Source organism: Delphinus delphis, chromosome 21, assembly GCF_949987515.2.
Source record: "Delphinus delphis chromosome 21, mDelDel1.2, whole genome shotgun sequence".
NCBI lineage: Eukaryota > Metazoa > Chordata > Mammalia > Artiodactyla > Delphinidae > Delphinus > Delphinus delphis.
Genome location: NC_082703.1, coordinates 25,886,097 through 25,913,201, shown reverse-complemented (window position 1 = coordinate 25,913,201; position 27,105 = coordinate 25,886,097). Strand labels below are relative to the sequence as shown.

General features: G+C 44.3%; 1 protein-coding gene across 1 annotated transcript in view; it reads left to right on the top strand.

Moving 5' to 3' along the window:
* Positions 1 to 20,944, top strand: part of CSMD1 (CUB and Sushi multiple domains 1) — a 1,741,289-nt gene extending 1,720,345 nt beyond the window's left edge. The window contains exons 63-70 of the mRNA XM_060001344.1: positions 405 to 516; positions 2,592 to 2,771; positions 4,041 to 4,085; positions 6,935 to 7,096; positions 10,685 to 10,797; positions 11,578 to 11,665; positions 17,891 to 18,023; positions 18,117 to 20,944. Coding sequence (XP_059857327.1) covers positions 405 to 516; positions 2,592 to 2,771; positions 4,041 to 4,085; positions 6,935 to 7,096; positions 10,685 to 10,797; positions 11,578 to 11,665; positions 17,891 to 18,023; positions 18,117 to 18,276 — 993 coding nt within the window. The 3' untranslated portion in view covers positions 18,277 to 20,944. The remainder of the gene's footprint in view (positions 1 to 404; positions 517 to 2,591; positions 2,772 to 4,040; positions 4,086 to 6,934; positions 7,097 to 10,684; positions 10,798 to 11,577; positions 11,666 to 17,890; positions 18,024 to 18,116) is intronic.
* Positions 20,945 to 27,105: the final 6,161 nt, after the last annotated feature.

The following is a 27,105-nucleotide window of genomic DNA, read 5'->3' as shown; positions in this document are numbered from 1 at the left end:
AATAAAAGTCCTTTTAATAATTTAGAATAATTTAGAATAAAAGTCCTTTTAATAATTTAGAATAATTTAGAATAAAAGTCCTTTTTCTTCAGCCACTTCTCCCTGTTTTTCCTGAAACTTAAAATGTTCTCGTTTGATTGGCCCTGATGCACACTGGCCCCTTCCTGATGGCCTTCGTACACCCTGCCAAGGACGTAGGTTAAAGCCAGCACATTTTATACTGGGACTCACATGTGGCCTTGAAGGCTCAGGTAACATCTTCTGGCATATAGACATGTAGGGCCAAATATATCGGAACACTGGAATATACTGCACGTGTGTGTCGTTCTCACTGACTCACCATAAGAAACCCAAGTTTTGGTCCCCCCTGGTTTCAGCAGTTCCTCACTGGGTTTCCCATGCAGGTTGGAAGCATGGTGTTTTTCCGGTGCAGAAAAGGTTACCACGTTCAAGGTTCTACGACGCGAACTTGCCTGGCGAACCTGACGTGGAGCGGCATCCAGACAGAGTGCATCCGTAAGTGCGACCCCTGCTCGAGGTCGGCAGGGACCTGTCTACTCTCCAGCAGCTGGGGAGTGTTTTACCTGCCCGGGAAATAATGAGGAACTTATTTTTGTTTGTTTGATTGTTTTCAGTTCCCTAAACTCCTGTTTCTCAAAGTTTGATCCCCTGGAACCAGCAGCAGCATCACCTGGGGTTCGGCTGAAATGCAAATCTTGAGCCAGATCCCATCCAGACCCGCGGGACCTGAGGCTCTGGGGGCCAGGGGAGGGTGGAGTGCAGAAGAGGGAGGGGTCCAGTCCGTAGCTCCCAGGCCCTCCAGGTGATACCGAGGCACTTAAGTCTGAGAAACTGCCCCAAACCAAAGATCAGTGGATAACATAGTTAACATTCACGGAGAGAAAACCTACTTGTGCCATTGTTCTCCTAGTATGTTCATCTCAGGTTATTAGAGATCATGTGATACGTCAGCATATTAATAGAAATGTTTGAAGTGTTCCTTTCGGAGTCTATATATGAATCGATCATTCAAATAGTTACTTAGGACCAAATTTTATTCTGTGACTTAATCATGAGAATTAGGAGAAATGTTGTATGAATGATCAGTTATCAACTTTTCATCCTTTACCAATTTAGTGCCACGTAGTATCTCTTACTAGGTTAGACATAAAGACAAGTACGATGTTATACAAAAATCTTCTAATAGTATATAAGGTGTGATTTTTGTGTACTTATATATCAGTATTATCAGATGTATATTTATTTCAAAGGTATCATCTCTATTCTGAATCTCTACTCAAATTATATATGGGGATATTATATAGAGAGATATTATATTGATACACACGTGCACATCTATGTATGTATATACACATATGTGTATGTGTGTGTGGAATAGGTCTTCATTACCTTGAAAGTTTGCTGAAGTGCAAAATATTAGGATACTTAAAATGATTGCATTCATGATTTTAATAATGTAAACTTATAATAATCGGCCAAGTCCTTTATTTGACACATAATTGTGCACTTTATAAAGAATAAGTTGAGATCTAAACATTACAACCTTATTTACTCATAAATGATATTTTTAAAGATAATAAGAATCTATATTTCAATTAATTTTCTAAACACACATCGAATTTTGAACAAAAGTAATTATTCATTTAACTGAGCAGTAAATTTTCTAGTTGCCGTTGGACAAAAATCAAAGCATATTTAAAAATACACTTTAATGTGTATGTGTTTAGTTTAAAGTACTGCTCTTTTAGTAAAATTTAACATATTATTTATATTAATAGTATGTCAGAAGTGTTTATTTTGTTTTATTTTTTAGAAGTGTTTATTTTAAAGCTATGATTTCTATTCTAAATTTCTACACATTACACACACATATGTAGAGAAGGAGATAGATAAATGATAGATATCAATAGATAGATAGGTGGATAGATAGAGGGAGTGAGAGAGAAGGAGAAGGGCAAGCAGAGGGAGGGAGGGGAGGGGGGGAGAGAGAGAGAGAGAGGGAGAGAGGGAGAGGGAGAGGGAGCGGGAGAGGGAGCGGGAGAGGGAGGGGGAGAGAGAGAGAGAGAGGGAGAGAGAGGGAGAGGGGGAGAGAGAGAGAGAGGGAGAGAGAGAGGGAGAGAGGGGGAGAGAGAGAGGGAGAGGGGGGAGAGAGAGAGAGAGGGAGAGAGAGAGAGAGGGAGAGGGGGGAGAGAGAGAGAGAGGGAGAGGGAGGGAGAGAGAGAGAGGGGGAGAGAGAGAGGGGGAGAGAGAGAGAGGGGGAGAGAGAGAGGGAGAGAGAGAGAGAGGGGGAGAGAGAGAGAGAGAGAGGGAGAGAGAGGGAGAGGGAGAGAGAGAGAGGGAGAGAGAGGGAGAGAGAGAGAGAGAGAGAGAGCGCGCGAGCTGGCAAACACCAAGGCTTTGTTGTGCTGAAAGCTGCAGAGACCAGAATGTCGGTGATATGTAGAGCTCCTGTATTCTCAGTTTTAAATGGTAAACTGATTTCATAGCCATTTCCAATTTTTTTGCTGTATTTCCTTAGACACATATGCTAAGGCTGCAGTGGACTACTAATGGATTAAATCCCGTTTCAGCTCACGCCTGCCGCCAGCCTGAAACGCCAGCCCACGCGGACGTGAGGGCCATCGACCTCCCCACTTTCGGTTACACCTTAGTGTACACCTGCCATCCGGGATTCTTCCTCGCGGGTGGATCTGAGCACAGGACGTGTAAAGCGGACATGAAATGGACAGGGAAGTCACCTGTCTGTAAAAGTAAGTCACTGGTGAGATGTGAAAGTGGGTCCCTGCAGAGCAAGGATGAGTGTCAGTTGCCCATCAGGCTAGTGTCCAGGTTTAAGACCCACAAGAAGTAGCATCTTGGAAGCAATGTCCGTCACCCCGACCAAATCCATGCTTAATGTGTGTGAGCTGTGTGTGTGCGAACATGTGTGTAGTCAGTGTTGGCTACAGTAGTGGCACAGACTAAGGAGATACGCAGATTTCATTATTTGCAAATCACATTTTAAGCCAAAGAGAAACACATTTTGAGTTAAAAGGAAAAATATACAGTATATTTTTGGAAAATGTATTCTTTAATGAAAATGGGCAAATATCACCAAATATTGGTGAATGTATAAAATTAAGTCTTATTTTTGAGACTGCAAGCTCTTTGGTGGTGAAATGTAAGTTTATGTGTTCTTGACATTGGTTCTGCTTTTTAAAATTACAAAAGCAATAACACGGAAATGATGCATTAATGAACTCACAAACTTGTGTATTGACAAATAAGAGTAATAACTGAGTCAGATGTGATGGCAGCTAACCGTTCAGGTTCTCCACCAAACCCTGCTTAGTCATGCAGCGAGTCAAGCAGCACAGACAGAAATTACGGAGTGTGATGAAGCCTGTGCCCTTAGCTTTAGTTTCCTGGAGCCTGTCTGTAGCTCTCACGTTAGGAATAAAGACACTTATGTTTCCCTTGCCCCTCTCTCTCAGAAATAGCAAAATACACACTTTAAAAAAGTGATAATTTGTAGTTTGATACAAAACTATAAAAGCAAAGAGATTATGAGTTAAATCTAAGTTGATAGACCAAGTTAAACATTCTGCAGGGAGATATTTTGATGCTATTGACTGTTAACTTGTGAGTTCACTGATTGGGTTGGGGACCTGGAAACCTGAGACGGGTTATGAAGTCGTAGTGATTTTGTATATTACCTTTCAGTTGGGGGCAGTAGATTCCCAACAGGAGTGACGAAGGGGTATAAACACCCTCATTTACAAGGCTCTCTGTTGTAACACACTAAATGGATATGCGCATGTCAGATCCAGATTGATTTCCACTACCAAACTCAGTTTTCCCACAAAAGCAAAGGATATTCTGCTGTGAATATAAGGGTTTAAAATGGATATGTGTAAGATATTCTATTTTGTGCATTCAAGAAATCTGGAGAAAGGAACATTGCTTCAATTTGACATTTTTTCAAACTTATTCGAAAATAAATGTTTTTTGAAAGTGATAATTTGTCTTTTTACTTGTAGGTAAAGGAGTGAGAGAAGTTAATGAAACAGTTACTAAAACTCCAGGTTTGTATACCAGAACAGTTATAGATTTAAATCAAATAAAGTGATTTGTTCTCTACTATACTCTGTGCAGTGAAACAAATTTTAACATGCAAATTTCTGATGCCATTAGTCGATGAACAAGTTAATGTTTCAATTATTTAAAACACCAAGCCTACACAGATTCCTCTTTCTCTCATGACTATGGCTTGTTAACGGAACAATACTTAAAAGGAAAACCTTTGTCCTTGTCACACGCTGTTTTATTAAAAGGTGCCTTAGGCATTTTGTAGGCAGAAATGGACATCAGATATCGACCCAGAATGTGGTATAATGGAGAGCCTTATAAAGAGGGTTGTGATTCTTTCCTCCAAATGCGGAAGCTACAGTGAAGGACGCTTTATGACAGCATCAGCTGTGAATTCGAGCAATTCAAATGCGGGGCTCCATTTTTTTTCCCCAAGTATCTCCGTAATTCAGACATCCTCTGCCTCCGAATACGTTAATTATCGCTTTTTGTTGTGTGTGGTACCTTGCTTAATGCATGCCATAGCAGATGGGAAAGATGCAGCTTTATTTCCTAACGAAGATGTTCATTACTCCAAATCACCTGGCCTATTGTGTCTATGTTATAAATTTAGAGAATATTTAAACAATACCATGTGTCCCCAAATTATAATGTAAGTCAAACTTTAAAAAAAAGTTTAACAGAAACAGAAAACATTTATAAATATATAAGGTCCCTTTTCTGGTGTTTTCCTTACTGAGGTTTTCGCACTTGTTTCTCAGACATAAAGCTCCGTTTCAGGATCAAAGGTGGAAAGAGTATGTGGAATGCTGTAGTTAAGTCACAGTGCTGGGTTTTGCATTTAATTCTTAGATGAGGCAAAAAGTTCCAGCATAGTTAAAGGAATCCATCCAATGTACACCGTGAAGTATAAAATCTACCTTAAAAAAAGCTTCTGGAGGATTCTATGTAAATGTTATTTATACATATCAAATATAGAAATCAATGCTCTATAGAGGCAACATTTTCTTCAATAAAACGACACAGTCAGTGGTGGTGGTGCTGGTGGTGCTGGTGTGTTTGTCCTGTTCTGTTTGCTGCGGTGGTCGTGAAAAGTCTGCAGGCTCTTTCTGAAGCTGCAGACACCCCGTCAGCGTGCCTTACCCTCTCTGAAGGGAAGTACTGATTCAACAGGGGTCTTTGTTTAGGAGGCACCATGTAGCACCTCCCCTGTCGGTGGTTACAGCACACTGCAAACCACCAGCAACAGGTCAGAGGACAGAGACCCGAAAAGATCATCTTCCATGTCCCCGATGGTCACAGTGGGACACAGACCAGCCACTGGGCAGACCAGCCAGGCCGACCCACTCAGATCCACCAACGAGAGGGACCTAAGTGCGAGGCCCAAACAAGTGCATTCACAGCTCCAGTTGAGTGTATGCGTTCTGATTAGGGAAGACAATCTTGACGTTGTTTTAAAGGCTGTTTATTTTAGAAAAGGCTGACAAGGCATTTTGGGCTTTGCTGATTAAGACTGTGCCTCAGTGACGCTGCTGACGACGGGCAGACCTGTTCAGTGTCACTGATCAGTCAGCAACTCTGTCAGATGCCTGTGTCATAGCTCCGCTTCAAACTTATTCAATTTTTATAATTAGTATTATTAGGAAGTTGGGTCCATCAAAGCCATAGGAAGTGATGACATCTGTTCTCCGACTCTTCTGTCACTAGGTGATGTCTTACAGGGTCAGCCTGTCTGGGAAGATGGGCAATGGCCAATGGGACAGGAAAGAAAAGGGACACTATGCTTTGTCCTCCTCACGTGTTGCCATAAGTGCATTTGCTAAACAATATGTTTAGGGAGACACGAATCTTTCTTTCTACCTAGGAAGTCCAACAATGTGTTCTGACCAATTCCACTCATGGTGGATCTTGTCCAGTTAAACAGTTTACACACATCATGAGACAAAAAGCAAATAGAAATTTAGTGGCATCATTGATGTAGATTTATCTCAATTACCCTGTACAATTTTATATCAATATTGTCAAAGTATCAGGATTTTTTGCATATTTATTAGCAGAAATGTGAAAAATAATTTTTTTCTAACCAGTGAAAAGAGAGAATAGCCCAATAATCTTGGCAAGAATTCCTGTCCCAGATGACTTGTAATATTTTAAGAAGACATTTTGCCTTTTGTTTCTGAACTTAAAAGATGCCATCTGACATCATTTAATCTAGCTTTCTTACCAACACTGGACTATTTTTTATAAGGAGATTAAAGAGTAGAAGAGAGAGATGAGAGATTGGCTCTACTCAAGCCAATAAAGACCTCAAGAAATAAAACATCTTTGTCTTCATACGCTGGGTCTGTGCAGTCATGGTGGTGCTTTGAAATGCAGGCTTTTTGAGGGCAGAAGGCTCCTGACAGATGCTGTCACTTCTTCTGAGCCTCCTAAGTCTTTCCAAAGTAAGTAGACTTAGATACTAAATGAAGTATCAGTAGTGATTTTCCAGGTCAGTTTAATGTATTTATTAAGCCTGATACAATCTAACCTAATACCGGGAGTCGCAATTCACCCTGCACTCTGGCCTTGCCAGACCTGGTAGAATAGGTGTGTGCTGGCATCTACAAGATTTTTCCGACCAGGTGACAGATGTGTATTTGCATCTCACAGTACTGTCCCTGCTCCCTGCTCGGGTCATGTGATTTTCACCCCTGCTGTGCAGGGACACGCAGATAGACCATCTTTGTCTCCATCACTGTCACTGCTGTGCTGTCTTAATGAACAATGTTATGCCTTCTGTGTATTAGGATATCCAAGTGGAATTTTTCTGTGGGTGCTAACAGTCACCTTTTCTCCCCCACAGTTCCTTCAGACGTATTTTTCATCCATTCAGTGTGGAAGGGATATTACGAATATTTAGGGAAAAGACAGCCTGCAACCCTAACTGTTGACTGGTTCAACGCAACAAGCAGCAAGGTGAACGCAACCTTCGTTGAAGCCGCCCAGGGGGAGCTGAAGTTGGCAGGTAGGTGCCAAGGGGTTTCACTAGCCTGGATGTGAGCACGGGCAGACCCTCCTGCTTCTCGCAGAGAGGGCGCCAACACGCGTTAAGTGCTGGTTAACGTTACCTTGGCTTTGCATCTGCTGCATCTCACTGGATCATCTCAGTAACCAGGACAGGGTGGTACTATTGTCTCATTTTAAAGATTACAAAACCAGTACAGAAAAGTGAATTAATGAGCTCAAGGTGACACACAGATCGTCTTAAGTCAAAGATGTAAGATTTATGTCCAGATATTCATGTCTCCAGAATTCATTCTTTTGCTATTCTCTTTCTCTCTCTAACTCATTTGCTCCTGGTGAGTTTTTATTGATGTATCTCAGTTAATAGAGCAATAGCTCTGATTTATATGCCAGACACTCACTATTTTAAGTGCTTTATATACACACTGTCCTTTTCGTTCTTACATCCATCTTGTAGTGTATTCTTTTTTTAATTTTTTTTAAGGGTGAGAATTGTACAAGGGAAAGGAGTCTTTAATTAATTTATTTATTTATGGCTGTGTTGGGTCTCCATTTCTGTGCGAGGGCTTTCTCTAGTTGTGGCAAGTGGGGGCCACTCTTCCTCACGGTACGCGGGCCTCTCACTGTCGCGGCCTCTCTTGTTGCGGAGCACAGGCTCCAGACGCGCAGGCTCAGTAGTTGTGGCTCACGGGCCTAGTTGTTCCGCGGCATGTGGGATCTTCCCAGACCAGGGCTCGAACCCGTGTCCCCTGCATTGGCAAGCAGATTCTCAACCACTGCGCCACCAGGGAAGCCCTTGTGGTGTATTCTTATTAAACACTTTTTTTTTTTTTTTTTTTGCTGATTAAAAAAGAGAGACACTCAGGGAAATTCAGTGGCCTTGCTAAGTGGATATGACAGAAGTAGGATTTGAGCTCTGCCATCAGAATCTCAGCGATTAGAATCTTGAGCCCAGGCTCTCAACCAATAAGACACAGAATTACCTTCATGACTGAATCTAGTGCGTTTTGTTTTTTCAGTTATCTCACTTCTGACAACCATGTGTCTTTTTCTATAGACTGACTCCTGAGGGGATCAGACTCTGAGTTGTCCACAAGCCCCAGCACTGGTTCTGAACACCAAGGGGCCCCTGATGGTACCCGCACACTCCCTAGTTACCAGACAGACACGGATTCATCTCTAGGAAGTGTGAGGGCAGGTCAGGACTTCTCCCCAGCCCTCACGCCTCACTTTCCTGCTTCCTTGGATGGGAAAACATCTAAAAATGGTACACATACTCTGGGTTTAGGAAAAGAAAAATAATTCACACGCAAAGATTTTTAAACAGGTACATATTTATGAATTTGTGGTCCAGGGGCCCCAAAAGTGCTTTGCGTCTTGACCCTGTGAATGTATAAATGAGTTAGACCAGGTGCTCAAGCCTAGTCCTGTGTCAGAACAAACCGAGACTTTGTAAAATTCAGATTTCTTAGGCTCTCACCCATCTCCTTCAGATATTATTTCTCTTCGTGGAGTTTGGATTTTTTTTTTTCCCAAAGAAAAGGCTCTAGTGTGGTTTTGATGCAACTGATGTCCATGGATAAGTGTCGGGAAATCTCTGGTTTGGATTTGGGAAAGCGAGTGGATCAAGGGTTGTTCTGGCTGAGTCCCAAGTGGATATAAGTCCACCTGCCACGTGTTCTCATGAGGAGGAGTTGTGGAGGAAGGAGGGAAACTAACGTCCACGGAGGGCCAGCTGGGGCCCTGGTGGTCTGCTGAGTGCTCTCATTTCATCACCGTAAAAGTTGCCTAATACATAGTTTATTTCTGCTGATAGAGTATAAAGTGGGGTTCAGAGTTTTAGAGGTTAAACTGGATGCCAGAAACACAGAGCTGCTGATGGTGGACATGATAGGTGGTCCTTCTTGTCCGTGGGTCCCCTTCCATCCTGTGTGATGGGCCAGTGGAGACTCTTCTTGTGATGTTAGAGTTTCACTTGTCTAATGGAAGTTGCTGGGAAAGAACTGCTGGAGTCCCTGAAGCGAATACAATGATTTTTCCCTTGAACCTGCTGCCTCTCTACACAGAAGACATTTGGGTTCATTATTATTATTTAATATCTGTTTGTTTCTTTACTTATTTCGCCTCCTCTGAGTAGGGAACTAGCCGTAGCTGCAAACACATTCTCCCCCTTGCCACACCGTGACACCCCTGGGCAATACCACTCAGCAGTCATTCCGAGGAGCTCATGAGTAGCTAAGAGGTGTGACTGTCAATCACTTCACGCCCAAGGTCTCACGGGCTCCACAAGTATGTCCATCACCCTTTGGCCACCCTGCTGCTCATTTCATTTTAGTAGGTGCAATTCATCTGTATAAGTAGCTATATTTGGAGTTATTGTTTTGGTCTCTCTTTTTTTATATTGATTTATAAATATTTATTTTTTTCCCCATGTTGAAATTTTATGATAATTTTGTACTAACTCCCCGTGTGTGTTTTCAACATAGTTGTCTTTATCACAATTGTCACTTTTTAGTGATTCAATATTTTTTAAATAAATTTATTTATTTATTTTTGGCTGCATTGGGTCTTTGTTGCTGAGCGCGGGCTTTCTCTAGTTGCGGCGAGCGGAGGCTACTCTTCGTTGTGGTGCACGGGCTTCTCATTGCGGTGGCTTCTCCTGTTGCGGAGCACGGGCTCTAGGCGTGCGGGCTTCAGTAGTAGTGGCACATGGGCTCAGTAGTTGTGGCTCGCAGGCTCTAGAGCGCAGACTCAGTAGTTGTGGCGCACGGGCTTAGTTGCTCTGCAGCATGTGGGGTCTTCCCGGACCAGGGCTCGAACCCATGTCCCCTGCATTGGCAGGCGGATTCTTAACCACTGTGCCACCGTGAAGCCCATGATTCAAGATTTTTATAGATGAATTTCCATTTAAAGTTATTATAAAATATCGGCTATATTCCCTGTGCTGTGCAATACATTTTTGTAGCTTGTTTAGTTCATACACAGTAGTTTAATCTCCTAGGTTATGGTCTCTTTTTTTTCTACATACCCCTGTCCTCAGAAGTGAGTAAAATATGAATAAAATGCTGGATTTAGGGTTTCCCTGGTGGCACAGTGGTTGAGAGTCCGCCTGCCGATGCAGGGGACACAGGTTCGTGCCCTGGTCCGGGAAGATCCCACATGCCATGGAGCGGCTAGGCCTGTGAGCCATGGCTGCTGAGCCTGCACGTCCAGAGCCTGTGCTCCACAACGGGAGAGGCCACAACAGTGAGAAGCCCGCGTACCGCAAAAAAAAAAAAAAAAAAAAAAAAAAATGCTGGATTTAAAAAATTAATTAACTGAATGAATATTACTTTTGTTCTTTCTGTGGGGTAAAGATGTTGAATTGAGTGAAATAGATAATACTTAAAGATAAGACAAGGACTTTCATAAGAAGTGATTTTTAGGGAAAAAGTACTGAAGCTAAAATTTAAAAATAAAAATATTAATCTCTGTGATTTAAAACATTATCATCTCTGTACCATATTCCAAGTCAAATGGATCGAATGCCTGCATTACTGACTCATAAGCATCCCCATGTTGTAAGAATAACCCCCTGATCCTTTCCTAGGTGTTTACAAGAAGGAAGAGGCCCACTTACTTCTGAAAGCTTTTCAAATTAAAGGCCCAGTGGATATTTTTGTCAGCAACTTTGAAAACGACAACTGGGGACTGGATGGTTACGTGAGTACTTCCTAGGAGGGTTTTCTAATCACCGCGTCTGCGCAGAGCTGGGGGCGCCAAGGGGGATTCCTTTCCTAGAGGACCTGGTCAGGTCCTGTCTGCCCAGAGAAAACTCAGCCGGCCCTCATCCCAGCTGCGTGGCCACTTCACCTCTTCATTGTATGATGGAAGAAACCTGTCTCTGAAATGAGAAACAAACTGGCCAGGAGCAAATGGGCTGTTCCTGCCAGAGAGCTTAGATCCAGGCCACATCCCACCATAAGGGTGGGGACCAAACTCTTTCCAAGGCCACTGGTAACCACCCTGAAAGTTCTAAAAGGTAGCATCCCCAGATAAACAGAGATTTAAGACGCCCCCTTCACTTTCTTCCTTGCAAGTTAACCCTTTGCTTCTGCTTTAATTCATCATCTAACTAGAGGGTAAACGGCCTCACGTGAGGTACACGAGACAGTAGCTGTGACACAGCGAGTTTTACATAATGTAGGTTCTGATGTAATTCATATGTGTGTCCCCGTTTACCGAGGGTACTTAACCTATATATATGTTGTAAAAAACTACTGTTTTTGAGATCAAAACAAGAGAGAGAATTTATTTGTTAGTTGAAGTTCATGTCTGTATTTTTCAATTTCTAACTATAAGTGGGTACCTTGAAGGAATGACAAATGTTTTTAAATAGTTAACCTTTACTTTCTGAATAGAAATAATATTTATATTATGATAAAAGAAGAGATTATCATTAATCCTTGTTATGCATTGTTTTTCCTTTTCATGCGTTATCAGGTATCATCCGGACTTGAAAGAGGAGGATTTACTTTCCAAGGTGACATACATGGAAAAGATTTTGGGAAGTTCAAGCTGGAAAGGCAAGGTACACTCTGCACTTACGTTGTTTTTCAAAGCATAAATCAGGTTGGCCTTCAGATGATTAAGTTGAGTGTGACGGAAAGGTCATGACTCTGAAAGAAACAGAAACAAAAATGATGGGAGAGACTCACATATTTTACAGCCGGATGAAAAAAACCCTTCTTTTGAATAGCAAAATAGACAATATCAGCTGCAATAAATATGCCAGACATGGAATTAATATACAAAGAGATAATTTGAAATAAGGGAAAAAAGCAAAGATGAAACACAATTAAAGAATAAACTACATTACCTTAAGAAAATTATAAGATGAACTAAAATGTCCAACAAATATGAAAAGATCTTTAACTTCAGAAATATGTATTATGACAACAAAGATCATTTTTAGCTATGAGAATGTCAGAGTTTCTTAAAAATGGTTTGGGGTGGACAGTAGAAACAGGCACCTGGGTGTTCATTTTTGGTGTGTGTATGAGTAGATGTGTGCAATTAGACGGTATTCTTTCATCCACAGTTCTATCCCTAAAATTTTTAATCAGACAAGAGTGACCATTATTTTTTGCATATTCAGGTATGTCTACAGCAGGACTACTTTAAATAGTTGAAATTAGAAATAATCTGTGTATCTCACACATCTATCATAAATAAATTGCTTACATCAATAATTTTATACAATGTGTTACATTAAAGAGAAAACAATTTAATTCAGTATATTTCATTAAAGAAACAAAGATAACATATTGATGTGGAAAGGTGTTCCCGACTTAGTTATGAGAAAAAAGTTTGCTCTAGACAGACAGACGGGGCAAATATGCCTGTCTTCCTTCTTTATCTCTTTCTCAAATACTTGATTACGTCTCAGTAATCCGACAAGAAAAATGTATGAAAAACGATCACTAGATGTGAAGCTTACCTCGTCTATGTGCTAGTTTTGTAATCTAGGATGAATTATAATATTCTTGAGCCTGTTTCTTCATCTGAAATCTCAGTAGAGAAGTCAGTTCCTGGTTGCTGTGAAGATTAAGAGTCAATATGAGGGTTTGCTTTGTGCTAAAGCTCTTTTCACACATGTCTTTACTTGTGTTGCTATTAACACAAATGAGAAGATTCCTTTTTTTTGTCATGAGATGAGCACCGCATTTCTCCTGAATAGTTATCAACTACTTTATACTTTACTCACGGAATTCTACTAACATTAATTTTATAGAGAGGAATATTGCTATGTAGGATTTGATGCCAGAGCAACCTGTCAGAGGAACACAAGTGTAATACTTGGTGATGATTGTCACTGATGAATTCATTTCCTAAAACTTTTATCGGGGACTTCCCTGGTGGCACAGTGGATAAGACTCCACGCTTCCAGTGCAGGGGGCCCAGGTTCGATCCCTGGTCAGGGAACTAGATCCCACGTGCATGCTGCAAGTAAGAGTTCGCATGCCACAACTAAGGAGACCTGGAGCCACAACTAAGGAGCCTGACTGCCACAACTAAGGCCTGGTGCAACCAAGTAAATAAATAAATACATAAATATTAAAAAAAAAAACTTTTATCAATATACCAGGGGATTCCAAAGGAAATATATGCCAACCTGTATAATATCATGCTTAAAAAACAAAAAACTTGACCAAAAGGGACATTTAATCATAAAATACTCTAAATCCACCTTTCCAAGCTAAGAACTTTTAAATAGAAGAGCTTTAACTTATAATGTCTGCGATGGCTGAGATGATTTTTTAAATGGGGTTATATTATTTTGAGATAATGAAATAGACCAACACTAATGATGGGTAAAGTTTTCTTTTGCTCTGAGCCAAACCCTGTAGTTATTTGCCCTCCTTTCTCCCCGATGCACACGCTCTAGTAATTTTGTCTAAAGGCACCCCAGCAAGCTGTGCACGATACTCTGTGGATGTCTGCATTTACTCATCCAATGAGCCTGACCCAAACCGTCACTTTGCTATTGCAAATTTTCTTTGCATTGCCCCATTTCTTTTTAATCTAACAAAATAACAGCTTGCTTTAACAAGTAATCTTTCTTCTCATGTGATGATGAGCTTATTGTCAGGAAAAACAATTTGCCTCACAAAATAATTTGAATCACAAGCGAGTCTCCCATTCAACTAATTAGAAACGTCTATGTTTAAGTAATACTTCAACAACGACCATTCATTTAAGAATTACGGCTACACTCTATTTTTATGGTTAAAAATAAACAACCTCTTAATTGTCTCCAGTCAGTAGATAAACTGGAAAAAAATGTGATTATCATTAAACGGACGCTAAACGAAGTTAGTTTGAAAGACAACTAACTCTGATGCAAAACTTGTGTAAGAAACTGAAAAATAAATTGGTTTTCCCATTAAAATTGAATCCCCTCCCCCAAATATATACAATCAGGAGGGGAGAAGGTGCAAGCCATGTATCTAACAAGGCACTTGTGTCCAGAATGTATAAACCCTTACGGCTAAACAGTACATAGGCAAATAACCTAACTAAAACATTGGCAACGAATTTAAATAGGCATTTCAACAAAGACATAAAAATCACCAATAAGCAAATGAAAAGATCCTGAACATCATTAATCACTAGGGAGACACAAATCAAAACCACTTCACACCCACCAGGACGGCTCAGATCATAAAGACGAGAAACCAGTGGAGGCAGGGCTGTGCAGAAACTGGAGCGCTCGTACTTTGCTGATGGGAAAGTACTGATAAAAATGGCGCAGCTGCTGTGGAAAACAGCCCGGTAGTTCAAGTAGGTAAAACACGGCGTAACCACAAGATTCAGCAGTTCCACTCCAACATGTATAGGCAACAGAACTAAAAACATGTTCACACACAAGTTAGTACACGAATGTTTATACCAGCGTTTTTCCTAATTGTCCAAAGGTAGAAACAACCCAAATGTCCATCAACTAATGAATGGAGCAACAAAATGTGGTGCCTCCACCCAATGGAATATTATCTTGAAAACATTACGCTAAGTAAGAGAAGCCATTCACCAGAAAACACATATTGTATGATTGCATGTATATGCTGTATGCAGAACAGGTGACTGTATATAGACAGACAGTGGGTGAGTGGTTGCCCAAAGCTGAGGCTGGGGTACGGAGGGTGAGGGATGACTGTAAGGGTACCACTTTCTTTTAGGGGAGGCAGCAGTGTTCTCACGTAGATTGTGGTGATCCTTGCAGCACAAAACCCCCAAGTTTTAATAGTAAAAGACCCCTTGCATTGTATGTATGCATTAAGAGGGTGCATTCTGTAGTATGTGAATTTCTTTCAATAATGCTCTTTAAAACAACTGAATGGCCCAGCCTATAATGTGAAAAGATGCTCACCTGCATTCTTAAGAAATGGAACTGAGAAAATAACTACACGCTGTGTTTGGTTTATTAGCGAGTAGTGCTAATAATAGGGAAGGAGGGGCAATGGAAGGGAAGGAGGGAGGTGGAGAGGGAAGGGAAAGGAGGGTGGCAGGTAGATGGGGTACAGCCATCCAGGTGCCTCCTAAGACAGGGGTTGGAGTGAAACTGGGACCCCACTTTGGAGAGCAAGTAGGGAAGACTTAGCAACACTACAAGTTACACATCCTGCTAGGCTGTGATTCTACTGCTTAGAATTTATCCTGTATATTCAGACTCCTGCTGACGTATCGCCGTAGAAAAAGAATTTCATGGCGGCATCATAGAAAAAGACCTAGAAATGGCCTAAACCTTCTTCAACAGTAGACTGGCTAAATAAATCCTGGCATAGCCAATTAATAGGATGCTGCACACGTGAAAACAATTAAATTCACATGCACAGATGGAAGAAACTCACGAATATGTGGTTAAGTTTAAAAAGCCAAATACAAAAAACGTAAATAGTATCGTCATATTTTAGGAAAGTAAGAAAAGAGAAACAATCATATATATTGACAGTACATTGTGAAAAGGACACTAAAACACAAACAAAAGCAAAAACAAAAACCTCGTCAATCATAAAGAAGAAAACTAGTGTAAAAGGGCAAGGAGTGACCCTTTATTTCCATCGTCTTTATAGTATTTGTTTTGATATCTGCTTATGCCATTTAAATTAATATCATGTGCATGCATTACCCTTTAAATTATTAAAACACAGGTAAATAATTGAAATTAACTAGGAGCTCCAGACAGCATAATAATATCAGAGTAAAGTCAGGAGTTTAATTCACAGAGACCTTTTATGTTGCCCTGTGTTATGATGTGAGGTCTCCTGTGGCAGGTCCATTATCCAGGATTTTATTAACTGGAAGTCTGATATCTATTATGGCCAAAAATGTATAGTCTTATTTGCAGATAACAGAAAATAGCCTTGGTTAATTTAAGCAGGCTACAAATTTATTAGAATGAGGCAAAGAGATGCACAGAATTATAAACACTTGGAGAATGAGCCGTGGTAATTTATGGAAACCATCGGATGTTGAACTACTCCAAAGACAGTACCATTTTTTCATTCCTCAAATATATATTGAGCAACAATTGTGTTCTAGGTTCTACTGTAGGCACCGGGCACTCAAGAGGAAAGCTGGCCAAAAAACTGCCCTGGCGTAGTGCAACTTACATTCTAGTAAATGTGGGTCCTGGGAAACTTTTGCTACGTGCCACGCATTGTTCTAAGTAGTGGAGATCTGACGTTTAACTCTCAGGACAAAACCATGGAGTTGGTGCCCTTTGAGCAGCACCGCGTTTTCTCCCTGCTGGACAGCGCCACCCCTGGTGGCTGTGTGTTTCTGCTGCGCGCTGCCCCAGGACAGGCCGGTGGTGGCTGGAAGCACCACCAGGGAGCACTTGATGGGGTCCCCAGGGCTCTAGCCCCACCCCACCCCAGCCTCACCCCAGCCTCACCCCAGCCTCAGGACCCAATTCTAAACTGTCTTAGGAGCCTCTGCATCACTCGTGCCAAACTCGACGCCTGGGGGCGGCGGGGAGCTTCCCATTGGCTTAACTCTGCTCACATGCCCATCACCCGGATGCTGAGATTTAGGAGAACAAGTATGTGGCGTTTTCCCCTTGCACGGCAGCTGGTGAATGCATCTGGAAATGAAAAATGAAATCTGATTCATATGTGCCGATACAGAAGGATCGCCAAAAGATATGGTTAATTTACAAAGTGCCAACATCCAGGACAAAATACATTTATATTAGACCTGAAGGTGGCAGGGAGTAGCATAATCCTGCACCTGTTGAAGGAGTGACAAATATATTATTTTTAGGTTTTTATTTGAAAATTCAAGATTGTTTTCTTTAAAAGGCTCTTTAATTATTTTAAATATTTGATTGTTTCTTTGTATCTGTGGTTTGTAAAAAAAAAGAAACAAGAAACATCCCATAAGTTCTGGAAATATACTTCTAAAACAAGGTCAGCTTCTTTCTAACAATTGTGCTGTATTCAGATGACCCCAATCATAACTGATCACAAGCGTGCATTGAGTGGTTCCATGCAAGTAAGCCAAATACATTTCAAATTGCAGTTTATAAGTAAATTCTTCAAGAATCAACTGCATTATTTGGCAATAATCAATAAATGGTTTCTGATTAGAATTTTTAATGTTTGCATCTTTCTCAATGCCGTGCATATATCTGCCACGGCACAGATACGGAGCGTTAATGATTATATCACCTTCGTGATGTTTGAGATGTTTACACCTGCCTTCCCTTCTAATTGACAGAAATCACATTTTTGTGTCCTCATAGAAGCCTGCTTCATAACGCCGAGTTGCATTCTTTGATCATTTCTAAACTCTGTAGTGAATTTTGGAATCTACCCAAATAAAGGGAGATGGCACCTTGATGCTCACCTATGATGAGTGTGACGCCCTCTTTATAGAGACCTGGGCTCTTTATGTAACTTCAGTGGCACATCTTGCTGAGGCTGCGTCTTAGAGCAGGAGGCAACAGCAGGCACTGCCCATCCCATAGAGAGACACGGCCGCGCGCACGCGGTGTCCGCAGCCCCGGGGGAGGTCGGGCGACGGCGCCTTTGCCCCGCGCAGTGCGGACGCGAGCCTCTCCCGGCGTCGCTGCGCGTCAGCGAGCGGGAAGCGGGCTTCGCGTCCTCGCCATCGGGAAGGTGGGCTTCCGGAAGGGAGCCCCGGCGGGTCCCCTGCACCCCCTCGCCGTGTGCACGCGCTCCCACGCCCGCCGCAGAGCGCCCCGGGCAGGCTCGGGGCCCGACTGCAGGGTAAAAGCTGCTCTCTCTTCCAGGCGCCCGAAGCTTGGCTCCAGACCCCGCGCGCCCCCAGCGCGGCGCCAGCAGCGGCTCCGTCGCGGCCGCCATCCTGGCCCCGCTCTCCGCGCTCGTTCTCTCCGGGCTCGCGTTTCACCTCCACAAGCACAGGTAACGTGGCGACACCCCGCTCGCGGGCGTCGCGGCTCCTCCTGAGGCCCTGCGGCCCTGACAGCTCGTCCCCCCCTTGCCTCTCGCCCGCAGAGCGAGGCCGAAGGTCCAGTACAACGGCTACGCCGGCCACGAGAGCAGCAACGGGCAGGCCTCCTTCGAGAACCCCATGTACGACACGAACTTGAAGCCCACCGAGGCCAAGGCCGTGCGCTTCGACACGACCCTGAACACGGTGTGCACCGTGGTGTAGCGCTCGGGCCGGCCGCCCATAGCCACTCCTCCGACGCGGACGGCAGGGACCACAGGGGCCACAGGGCCTCCCTCACCCCGCTCCGCCGCCGCCGACGGACCCCGTCCGGGGAGCGGCCCCCGGCCTCCCCTCCCCGGCGGCCTCCGGGCGCGGTGACAGACGGTAGCACCGCGGTATGGGTTTGGTTTGTTTTTCTCAATTCCCATGAATACGAATATTCTGGAGAAAAAAAAAAGCCCTCTTGAAGAAGACCCCTTTCTGGTAGCCGCACACACCTGCAGACGCTTCACGCCGTCCCTGCCGAGACCGGACGAGCTTCGAGGGACCCGCAGCTCACCTCGGGGTCCATCCCCAGGGCCATCTGCAAATTTCCCACTCAGCTGTTCTCTTGCAGAAGTTTTGATGCACAATTTTTTGCACTAGTGTGTTCTGAATGACTAAGATTCTGATAAATAAACTATTCACACGGGGTTTCCACACACTCTCCATTGTATATAAGCTGTCAAGCTAAGCATTCCACCCGCAGGGTTTAGTTGGCGCGTTAGAGAAAGAAAACACAGCCCCAGATGCGGCACAGGTTTTCAAAGGAAAAAGAGTATTGAAGAGATTTATTTTATTATTGCTTTCTTTTAGCTTCATAGATGTGCTGAATTCACTGAAAATGTCCGATGAGGAAAAAAAGAGGCCTTTTTATTTCCCACGTGTTTTCTTTAGTCCTGTCACCTCCCGTGATCGTCGCTCTCACGCTACTTCCGAGCAGGTTTGCAGCATGTTCTCTTTGCCGTGTACAGATGTGAATAGTAATTTATTTTAGTCGCTCACACTCAGAACCTGTGGGTTTTGGCTCACAGCACGGTCTTCCCTTGCGCATTGTGATTTTTTCCTTTCGCTGCCATCACTGTCTGTTACCGCGTTGAAGGATAGTGAACCACAGTAGCCCCGGAATATAGTGGAAAAGGTTCAGGATCAAAACATCAAGTGTCCCTTTAGAGGCAAGGAAAAGTCACACCCACTCTTCTTTCCCGATGACATAATTTATGTATTACTTAGTCTTTTGTTTCATGCTTTATAATTCCAGATGGAAAGAAAATTTCAGTGACTTCAAGTTTAAAATTCATCATAGGTAAATTATGAATTGCAGTATAAATAAAATAGGTGTGATTCCCCCCACGTGGATAAAATCCAAACACGAAGTAGAAGAGGCGACAATGAGAATTCAAAAGTGAAAAACAAAACAAAAAAGTCAAGATAATAGCTCACTCCTTCAGAAGCTTCGATCTGAACATTTTAGTCGCTCTCACCCACTGGGCGCTCACTGTTCTGTTGCCTGTTTGAAGGGGCACAGCCGTCAGGAGGCACGGCCAACCTCCTCTGGTTCCCCCGGCCTTTCACACCCCACAGCGTTGAACTCCAGGGTATTATGCTGAGTTCTCTGCTCCTTTCCCTCCGGCCAGCCTGGCCACAGGACCGAGATCTGTCTTGCAGCCTGGAGTCCTCATGGCTGTTTCTCCTTAGACCAGATGAGGCCAGCCAGAGCCAGGCTCCTAGCACACCCAGGGAGCCGAAAGAAAGAGGAAACGGGAGGAGGTTTGCACCTCTTTGTGTGCAGGGGAGAACAGGGTTACCGTACATACAAGGTGTATATATATACATACATATAGATAAATATAATATCGTGTACATATGCGGTTTGACTCATTCAAACTAGGTGCAAAATGCTGACTTCAGAGTCTGAATTAATGTCTCTCCACATCCCCGACCTGCTTGCTGGTCAACGATGTTACGAAACCCTGAAACGACAGGACATACATACATACCAGAAACCACAGATCAGATCAGACATGATTCTCCTTTGTGTGCAAAGTCAGAGTGTCCTCAGTTGCCAGTTGGGGGCATGTTATTTAAAAAAAAAAATACTCCATGAAATTTCCTTGCGAGAATTCTGCCTAGTTTCTTCCCAGGGTGTGTGCAGTGTTAATCAGATTCCTGCGAGGTGTTGGAGGGTCCTGTTCAAGCCGTCGGCAAGTGCGCTCTCTGGGTTCGGGCTGGAAGATTCTTTCCGGAAGCAGCCAGAGTGCGTGGAGGGCAGGAGCCCCTCTGACAGGTTCTGTGGCTTCAGAGCTGTTCAAACTGCTGCTTGTCCCACACATCTTGCCTTTCTTCAGGCTAGCTGCAATAATTTTTTTCTCCTGTAAAATATTTTGTAAACAACCACAAAAAAAGCTACTATAAAAAAGGGGAAAGAACGCTGGCATTATGATCAGGAAAACCATCGTCATCCCCCCATCCATCCGTCTCGCCACCCCGCCACATGCTGCTGACATGAAGTAGGTGCAAACGACCTTTTTGTACAGAGATATATTTTTTATGAAGAATTTGTAAAATTATTAAATATGCTGTAATTTTTTGATTAATGTAGGTAACTTGTTAAAAAATAAATGTTTTTACAATACAAAACTGTAATTTTCCCAATAATGTACAATGTACCATCTCTAGCTGACGTTCAGTTCTGATCCTATTACACATGTATTAATATTAAAGTGACCTGTTAAAATGAACAGTATCCTTTTTGTCAAAAAAAAAATTATACAGAGAGTGTAATATAGCCTGTGCAATGCCACCTATCTTTAAAGCAAATCAGAGTTCTAATTAAATATTTAATTTTAGATTTCTATTTTTCAGTGTGAATTTATTTTATCTTTAATAGGTGCGTGCGAGTCTCTGGAAGGGAAGGAAGCGAATGAACATGTCATTTGTGGGCTTTCACTTTATTTAGAACGAGGGCTGATGTTTTCCCAAGACACAGCGTCACCGTCATGGTTAATAAATAGCACATTTACGAAAAGCCGTGATACAGAGAACAGCAACGTGAAAGCTGACAGAATTCTGGACAGTTTTTGCCTTAAAAGTCAATGAGAATTCTGGACAGTTTTTGCCTTAAAAGTCAATGAGAGCTTTTAGTTCCCTCCAACCCAAAATCAAGCCTAAATTTTTATGATAAAAAAAAATTGGGGGCTTCCCTGGTGGCACAGCGGTTAAGAATCCGCCTGCCAATGCAGGGGACATGGGTTAGAGCCCTGGTCCGGGAAGATCCTACGTGCCGCAGAGCAGCTAAGCCCGTGCGCCACAACTACTGAGCCTGAGCTCTAGAGCCCACGAGCCACAACTACTGAAGCCCGCGCTCTAGGGCCCGTGAGCCACAACTACTGAGCCTGTGCTCTAGAGCCCACGAGCCACAACTACTGAAGCCCATGCACCTAGAGCCCGTGCTCCACAACAAGAGAAGCCACTGCAATGAGAAGCCCGCGCACGGCAATGAAGAGTAGCCCCTGCTCGCTGCAACTAGAGAAAGCCTACGTGCAGCAACAAAGACCCAATGCAGCCCAAAATAAATAAATTTAAACAAAAAAATTGGGAGTTCTTTCTCTAAGCCTTCACCACACTGAAAATGCCACGTAAGAAAATTATAGACAGATTTCATGGAACATTTCAAGGATCACGAGTGAAGAAGGCCCAGAGCATCACCCCTCATAGCACCTTGAGAGGTCAGAGCCAGCTCCCCACTCACTTCTGGGCTGAGAGAAACAGTGCTTTCCCAGTCCTTAGTGGCCCATCAGGCGGGACGTCTTGCAGTTAAGCAGAATGATATACTAATTTTCCTGAGAATCAAATTATTACAAAATGAAAAACAACCAATAAACAAACAAACAAAATATAGCCCCAGCGTGGTATCCAAGTAACAGTTTTGACATCCAACCTAAGGTCTGGGTCTCGGTGGACCAGCGGATGCCTTTAAATGCCAAAGATTAGGACCTACTACGCAGCAGACACAGCTCCAGGCGCCCGACATACATTCAACGTAATCTAGCAAAGTAGGTTTTACCACTTTGACTTTATAGATGACGAAGCAGAAATGCAGAGACAATAGTGACGTTACCCAAGTATGCACAGGTTGGCAACGCTGCTATTAGAGGCCAGTTTTCCCTTGCTTTAGCATTCTTCTTTTTCACCAAAAAATCGTGATTAAATTCATCAGTGTTCCCTTTTTCTGCAATTAAAAACGTTGTCACTCTAACTGTAAATATATTTTTTGTTGCATCTGGTAAACAATGACCACAAGTTAAGAAATTCAGGAGAAATAAATACTGCGTATGATCAGCTGTACTATCCCCCAGCACTGCTCCTATGTGATACATTCGGGAGCCCTACGATTAGCCTGTGTGTTAGCCTGTCTAACACACTGACAGCACGTGAGAGTTTACTCCTCACTGACCCCTGCCTCGGGGCGCATCTTGAAGACTGACCGGGAATTAATGAGTCACCTGTGTCTGGAGGGTTTGGGATGTGGCCGCCCGTCCAGCACCGAGGAGGTCCTCCCACAGCCGCTGAATCTGAGCCAGCTGTGGGGCTCGCACACTCGTTCTGGCGCCTACCACCTAGTGCTGCGGCCCTTTGTCCCCAGCCATGGCTCCCGGCAGCACTGGATAAAACCTGACTTGCTCCTTGTCTGGGCTGGACAGCTTTCACTGGACGACAGGGGGTCTCGCTGAGGCAAAGGAGCCCAGAACAGCAGCACCCGTCTCTCCGGACAGTCACCGTTTGTGGAACCCGGCCCGGGGCCCTTTTTGCCTGACAGCAGGGCCCAGCGACCCCCGGGAACGCCCTCCCATGACCGTCATTTTGTGGGGTGTCAGCGCAGTTCCCCCGCCTCCCTGAGCCAGGACCCCCCTCGCGGGGGCTGGAGCCTTAAGGGGCGTGAGGCAAGCCCGGGACACGTGCGCCCGCTCTGCCGGGTCCCCCAGCATCCCCCCAGCATCCGTCCTCCCAGGAGCCCAGCCGTCACTCCTCTCCGCCGCTTCCTCCCCTGGCCAGGCGCTGGGCCGTTTTCTTGATCCTGGGCCCACCCCACACCTTTCTGAAATTCCTTTTCTATTTTCTTCCAGTCAGTCACGCTCGGTGCTTCCCCCGCTGCGCAGGAACGCGGCGGACGTAACTACAGTGGAACAGATTGAAAAGGCGCCTCCCGCTGACCCACCCTCGGGGCTCAGCCCCGGGCTGCCGTGGACGCCTCCGGGCTCCGGGCTCCGGGTCTCGGGAGGGACACAGCTTCCAGGGAGGCCGGGCGGGTATTGCTAAGCGCAGCGCCTCTCGCCGAATGGAATCAACCCCCTGCAGCTGCGTCCCGGCCTTTGCGCGCAGGTGGCAACCAGAGGGACGGTGGCCTGTAGCTTCGTCGAGTGCAGGTTCCACCAAGGGTCACAAGGCAGCCACTGGGAGGCTCTTCATTACGGAGGCACTGGGGTCGAAAGGGCAGCGCGCGGTCTGCAGCACTGCGCGGGAGGCCTGGCTGAGTTTGTGCACAGGGTCGCACAGGGTCCCTACCTACCGGCCACGGGGTCCAGGACTCCGGGGCTTATTCATCCCGCGAGAGGGAGACCTCGCGCCCTTGACCCCGGCTCGCCGTCTCCCCCGCGCCCGCACCCACGGTCCTCCCGGCCGGAGCGAAGGAGGTTTGCCCACGGGGGTCAGAGGAGGGGGGCCCCGGGCGCGCAGTCGGGTCCCGGGTGCCCGCTCCCTGCAGGCACCCAAGCCCAGCAACTCTGATCGGATGCGGCCGTGGCTTCCCCTCTTCCGTCTCAGAGAAATGGTGTCTGCAGCCCAATGTTTCCATCAGCAACACAGAGCTAGGTGACTTGATCGGAGTTTCGTCGATTTAGCCACAGTGGCTAGTTTTGTTTGTTTTGGTTTGGTTTTCTGGGGAGGGGGGGCAGATGGATCTGGAGCCCGTGGGCTTTGTGGGGCGGCCAGAGCGTTTTGCCCCGCGAGGTCCTGCTGGCCCCCGGCCACCTGACCCTCCTCCCTCGGCCTTCGCGGCTCTGAGACCCCAGGGCTGGTCTGTCTTCCGTCTCCTCCTCGCCCGCCCGGGACGGCGGAGCCCAGGGCGGGGCCCTCACCTGCTGCGGGAGCGCAGCCGACCTCAGGCCTCAGGCAGAGGCAAGGCGGCTCCAGCGGAGCTGGGCCGGCGTCCCCGCGCCGCTGCCGAGGGGCGCCGGGGTCCCTGGAGCATCAATGCATGCTGCTTCTCTCAGGCGCGAAGAGGAATGGGTTTCCAGAGCATGCTCAACAAATGAATAATTAAAATATCAATTTTATCCGACTTTTTACTTGCTTGATAAAAGTAAAGAGTTTGGAAATACAATTTACTGGGGAAGGTGGATGTAGTAACTAGATCTTCTTACACTTTATTGGTAGGAATTTAAATTAAGACCTTACAGGATCAATTGGGGACCTAGCCGGTCCTAAATATTCTCACCCCAGAAAAGAAATGGTAATTATGTGACATGACACTTGGCACGGTGGTGATCATTTTGCAATAATTTATCAAATCAACAGGTCCTACGGCTTAAATTTACACAATGTTTACGTCAATTGTATCTCAATAAAGCTTAAAATATTCTCTTCGGGGAGCAATTCCACTCTAAGTAACATATCATGATATAATATGCTCTGAGGACGAGGGGCATGTGTATGCTCCAGCCCGGTTCCTGAGAGTGAAATACTGGCAATAAGGTAAAAAAGCCATTGGTAGAGGAGAGATTAAATACGGCACAACTCTGTGATGGAATACAATGCACTTAGATAAAGAAGAAGGCAGTTTAAGGTGTATTGATATCTAATGATGTACAAGATTCATTTAAAGTGAAAAAGTATCACGCAGAGCTGGGTTTATGACACACTTGGATGTGTGTGCCTGCAGGTGCTCTGAAGAGCATTTAAGAAATGGCAGCAGTGGATTTCTCTGCTAGGGAATCTGAGCGAATGAGGGGGAGGTAAGGAAGAGGTACATCTCACTCCCTGCAGCTTTCTAACCTTCGAACGTGTATGTGCTGCCTACTCAAACAGTTGAATACATTTTCCTCAATTAAATAAAAATAAACGCATAAGCTGTTGCTAGACTCCTGTTCCTGCCTCTCATGATTCGATCGCCAATATAGGAAGAGCGATAACCCTGATCTTAAACCTGGAACCTCCTGTCTTTGCTCAGGAACAGCAACAGCAGGAGTAACGCGTTCATCACGGGGACTCACTCACCACAGAGGAGCGAGAGCCTGGGTCCAGCAGTGTTCCCCAGATGGTCAGCCTTTCTCCTCCAGTGTTGCTGGAAGTTCATGGTCATTAAAAAGTCCGGCTTAACTGTTATTTTCTCTCCATGATATGGTATATACTGGGATATTCAAGACAGTACTAGAAAGAAAATTTAAAACAAAAAAAGATTGTCCACAACAGCTACTAGAAGCCAAAGTTGGGCCACTTAAAAATGTGAAGCAATACTCCATATTCAAAGTTTGTTCTCCATGAATGCATCTCATCCCAGATAACTGTCCTGGCTAGACACGACTCACTCTGAGCAGCTCTTTAGAGCAGATAACTTCAGTATCTGTGAAGTTTATAAAATCCACTCATGTGACAAGTTTTTACGGAGCATTTACTAAATATGAAAACTTAGGTTTGGATAGCTCAACATAAAACAAGCAGAGGCCAGGCTCCTTAGAAAATTACAGTCCAAGCAGAGGCAGTTACATAAACAAATAGTTACAGTAAAGTACGGTACATGCATTTTTCTGTATTTGCACAGAGTAATGCATTATAGGACCAATGGGAAGGGATGCCTAAATATCTCTGGAGGCAGAACAGGGGGCAGATTATTAAGGAAAACTTCCCCAGGAGCTGTGCCTATTAATGGAGCCCTTCTGTTAGAATCCTAGTGTCCCTGTGCCTCCTTAGTAGATGAATGATACTAGTGTCCCATGAGCATCAATATTCCACCTCTATTGGCTCAGTGGCTCCCCCTGCAACTTTTCAGTTTGTTAGTCCTAAAAAAATACAGCCCCTATCTATTTTGGGACTCCCTAGAGCTTGCCTTACACGTGTTTCCAAGGTCTTCCATTTCACGTGTTCTGTGATGTTTCTTTACTCCTGCTGTTCATCAGTGATTCATCTAAGGAAAGGGAGCTTCTCTCAACATGCTTGCCCTTGACCTCCTGACTGCAGACTGGCTGCCATTGCTCCAGTCATTACAGCCATGTTAGGCAGGGAGTTCAAATGTGTGAGGTAAAGAAAAGCTGACACCGGCCCTATTTTGTATCAAGAAAGGCAACAATTTCACAAAGCACCTCATCTCCCCCACCACCTCCAACAAACTTCCATTTCCATCTCATGACCTAGAATCTGGCCACAAGCCACCCACAGATGCAAAGGAAGCTGTAAGAATAGACCACAGGAACTTCCAATAACATTAAGACTCATCAGCTGGGGATCGGTCAGCAAGTCCCCAATGACAATGTGTGTTTTGATGGTAACAAAAATAAGGAAGATAAATTGCTTTAAGACATTTTTTCCCCTTTGATAATAAATAAAGGATCCCACAAGTTTACCCCTCTAAATAGAAATCAGACTCTAAGACTTAGTCGTGGGGACCAAGTCTCACTCACTTAGCGATTCTGCATCATTGTAGGATCTCATGATGCATTTTACTTCTCTCTAGCCCACCTTCCCCCACATTTTTTGATAATTCGAGGCTTTCAAACAAAACGACACAGACAAAAATAAGCTTATGAATACATGCACTAATTTAGAGAAATGTCTTTATGGGTAGTGTAGCAGCAGTTCAGTAGTGTCCCACCGCTAGAAAGAATGTACATAAATAAGATTTTAGTGGGAAAATGATTTACACTGAAGTTACCTTTTCTTATTGTTCTGGGGAAATGTGTGCGTGTGTGTTTAAAAGACTTCAGCAGATGTTTTCAAATAGAAGAGTGGCAGCATTAT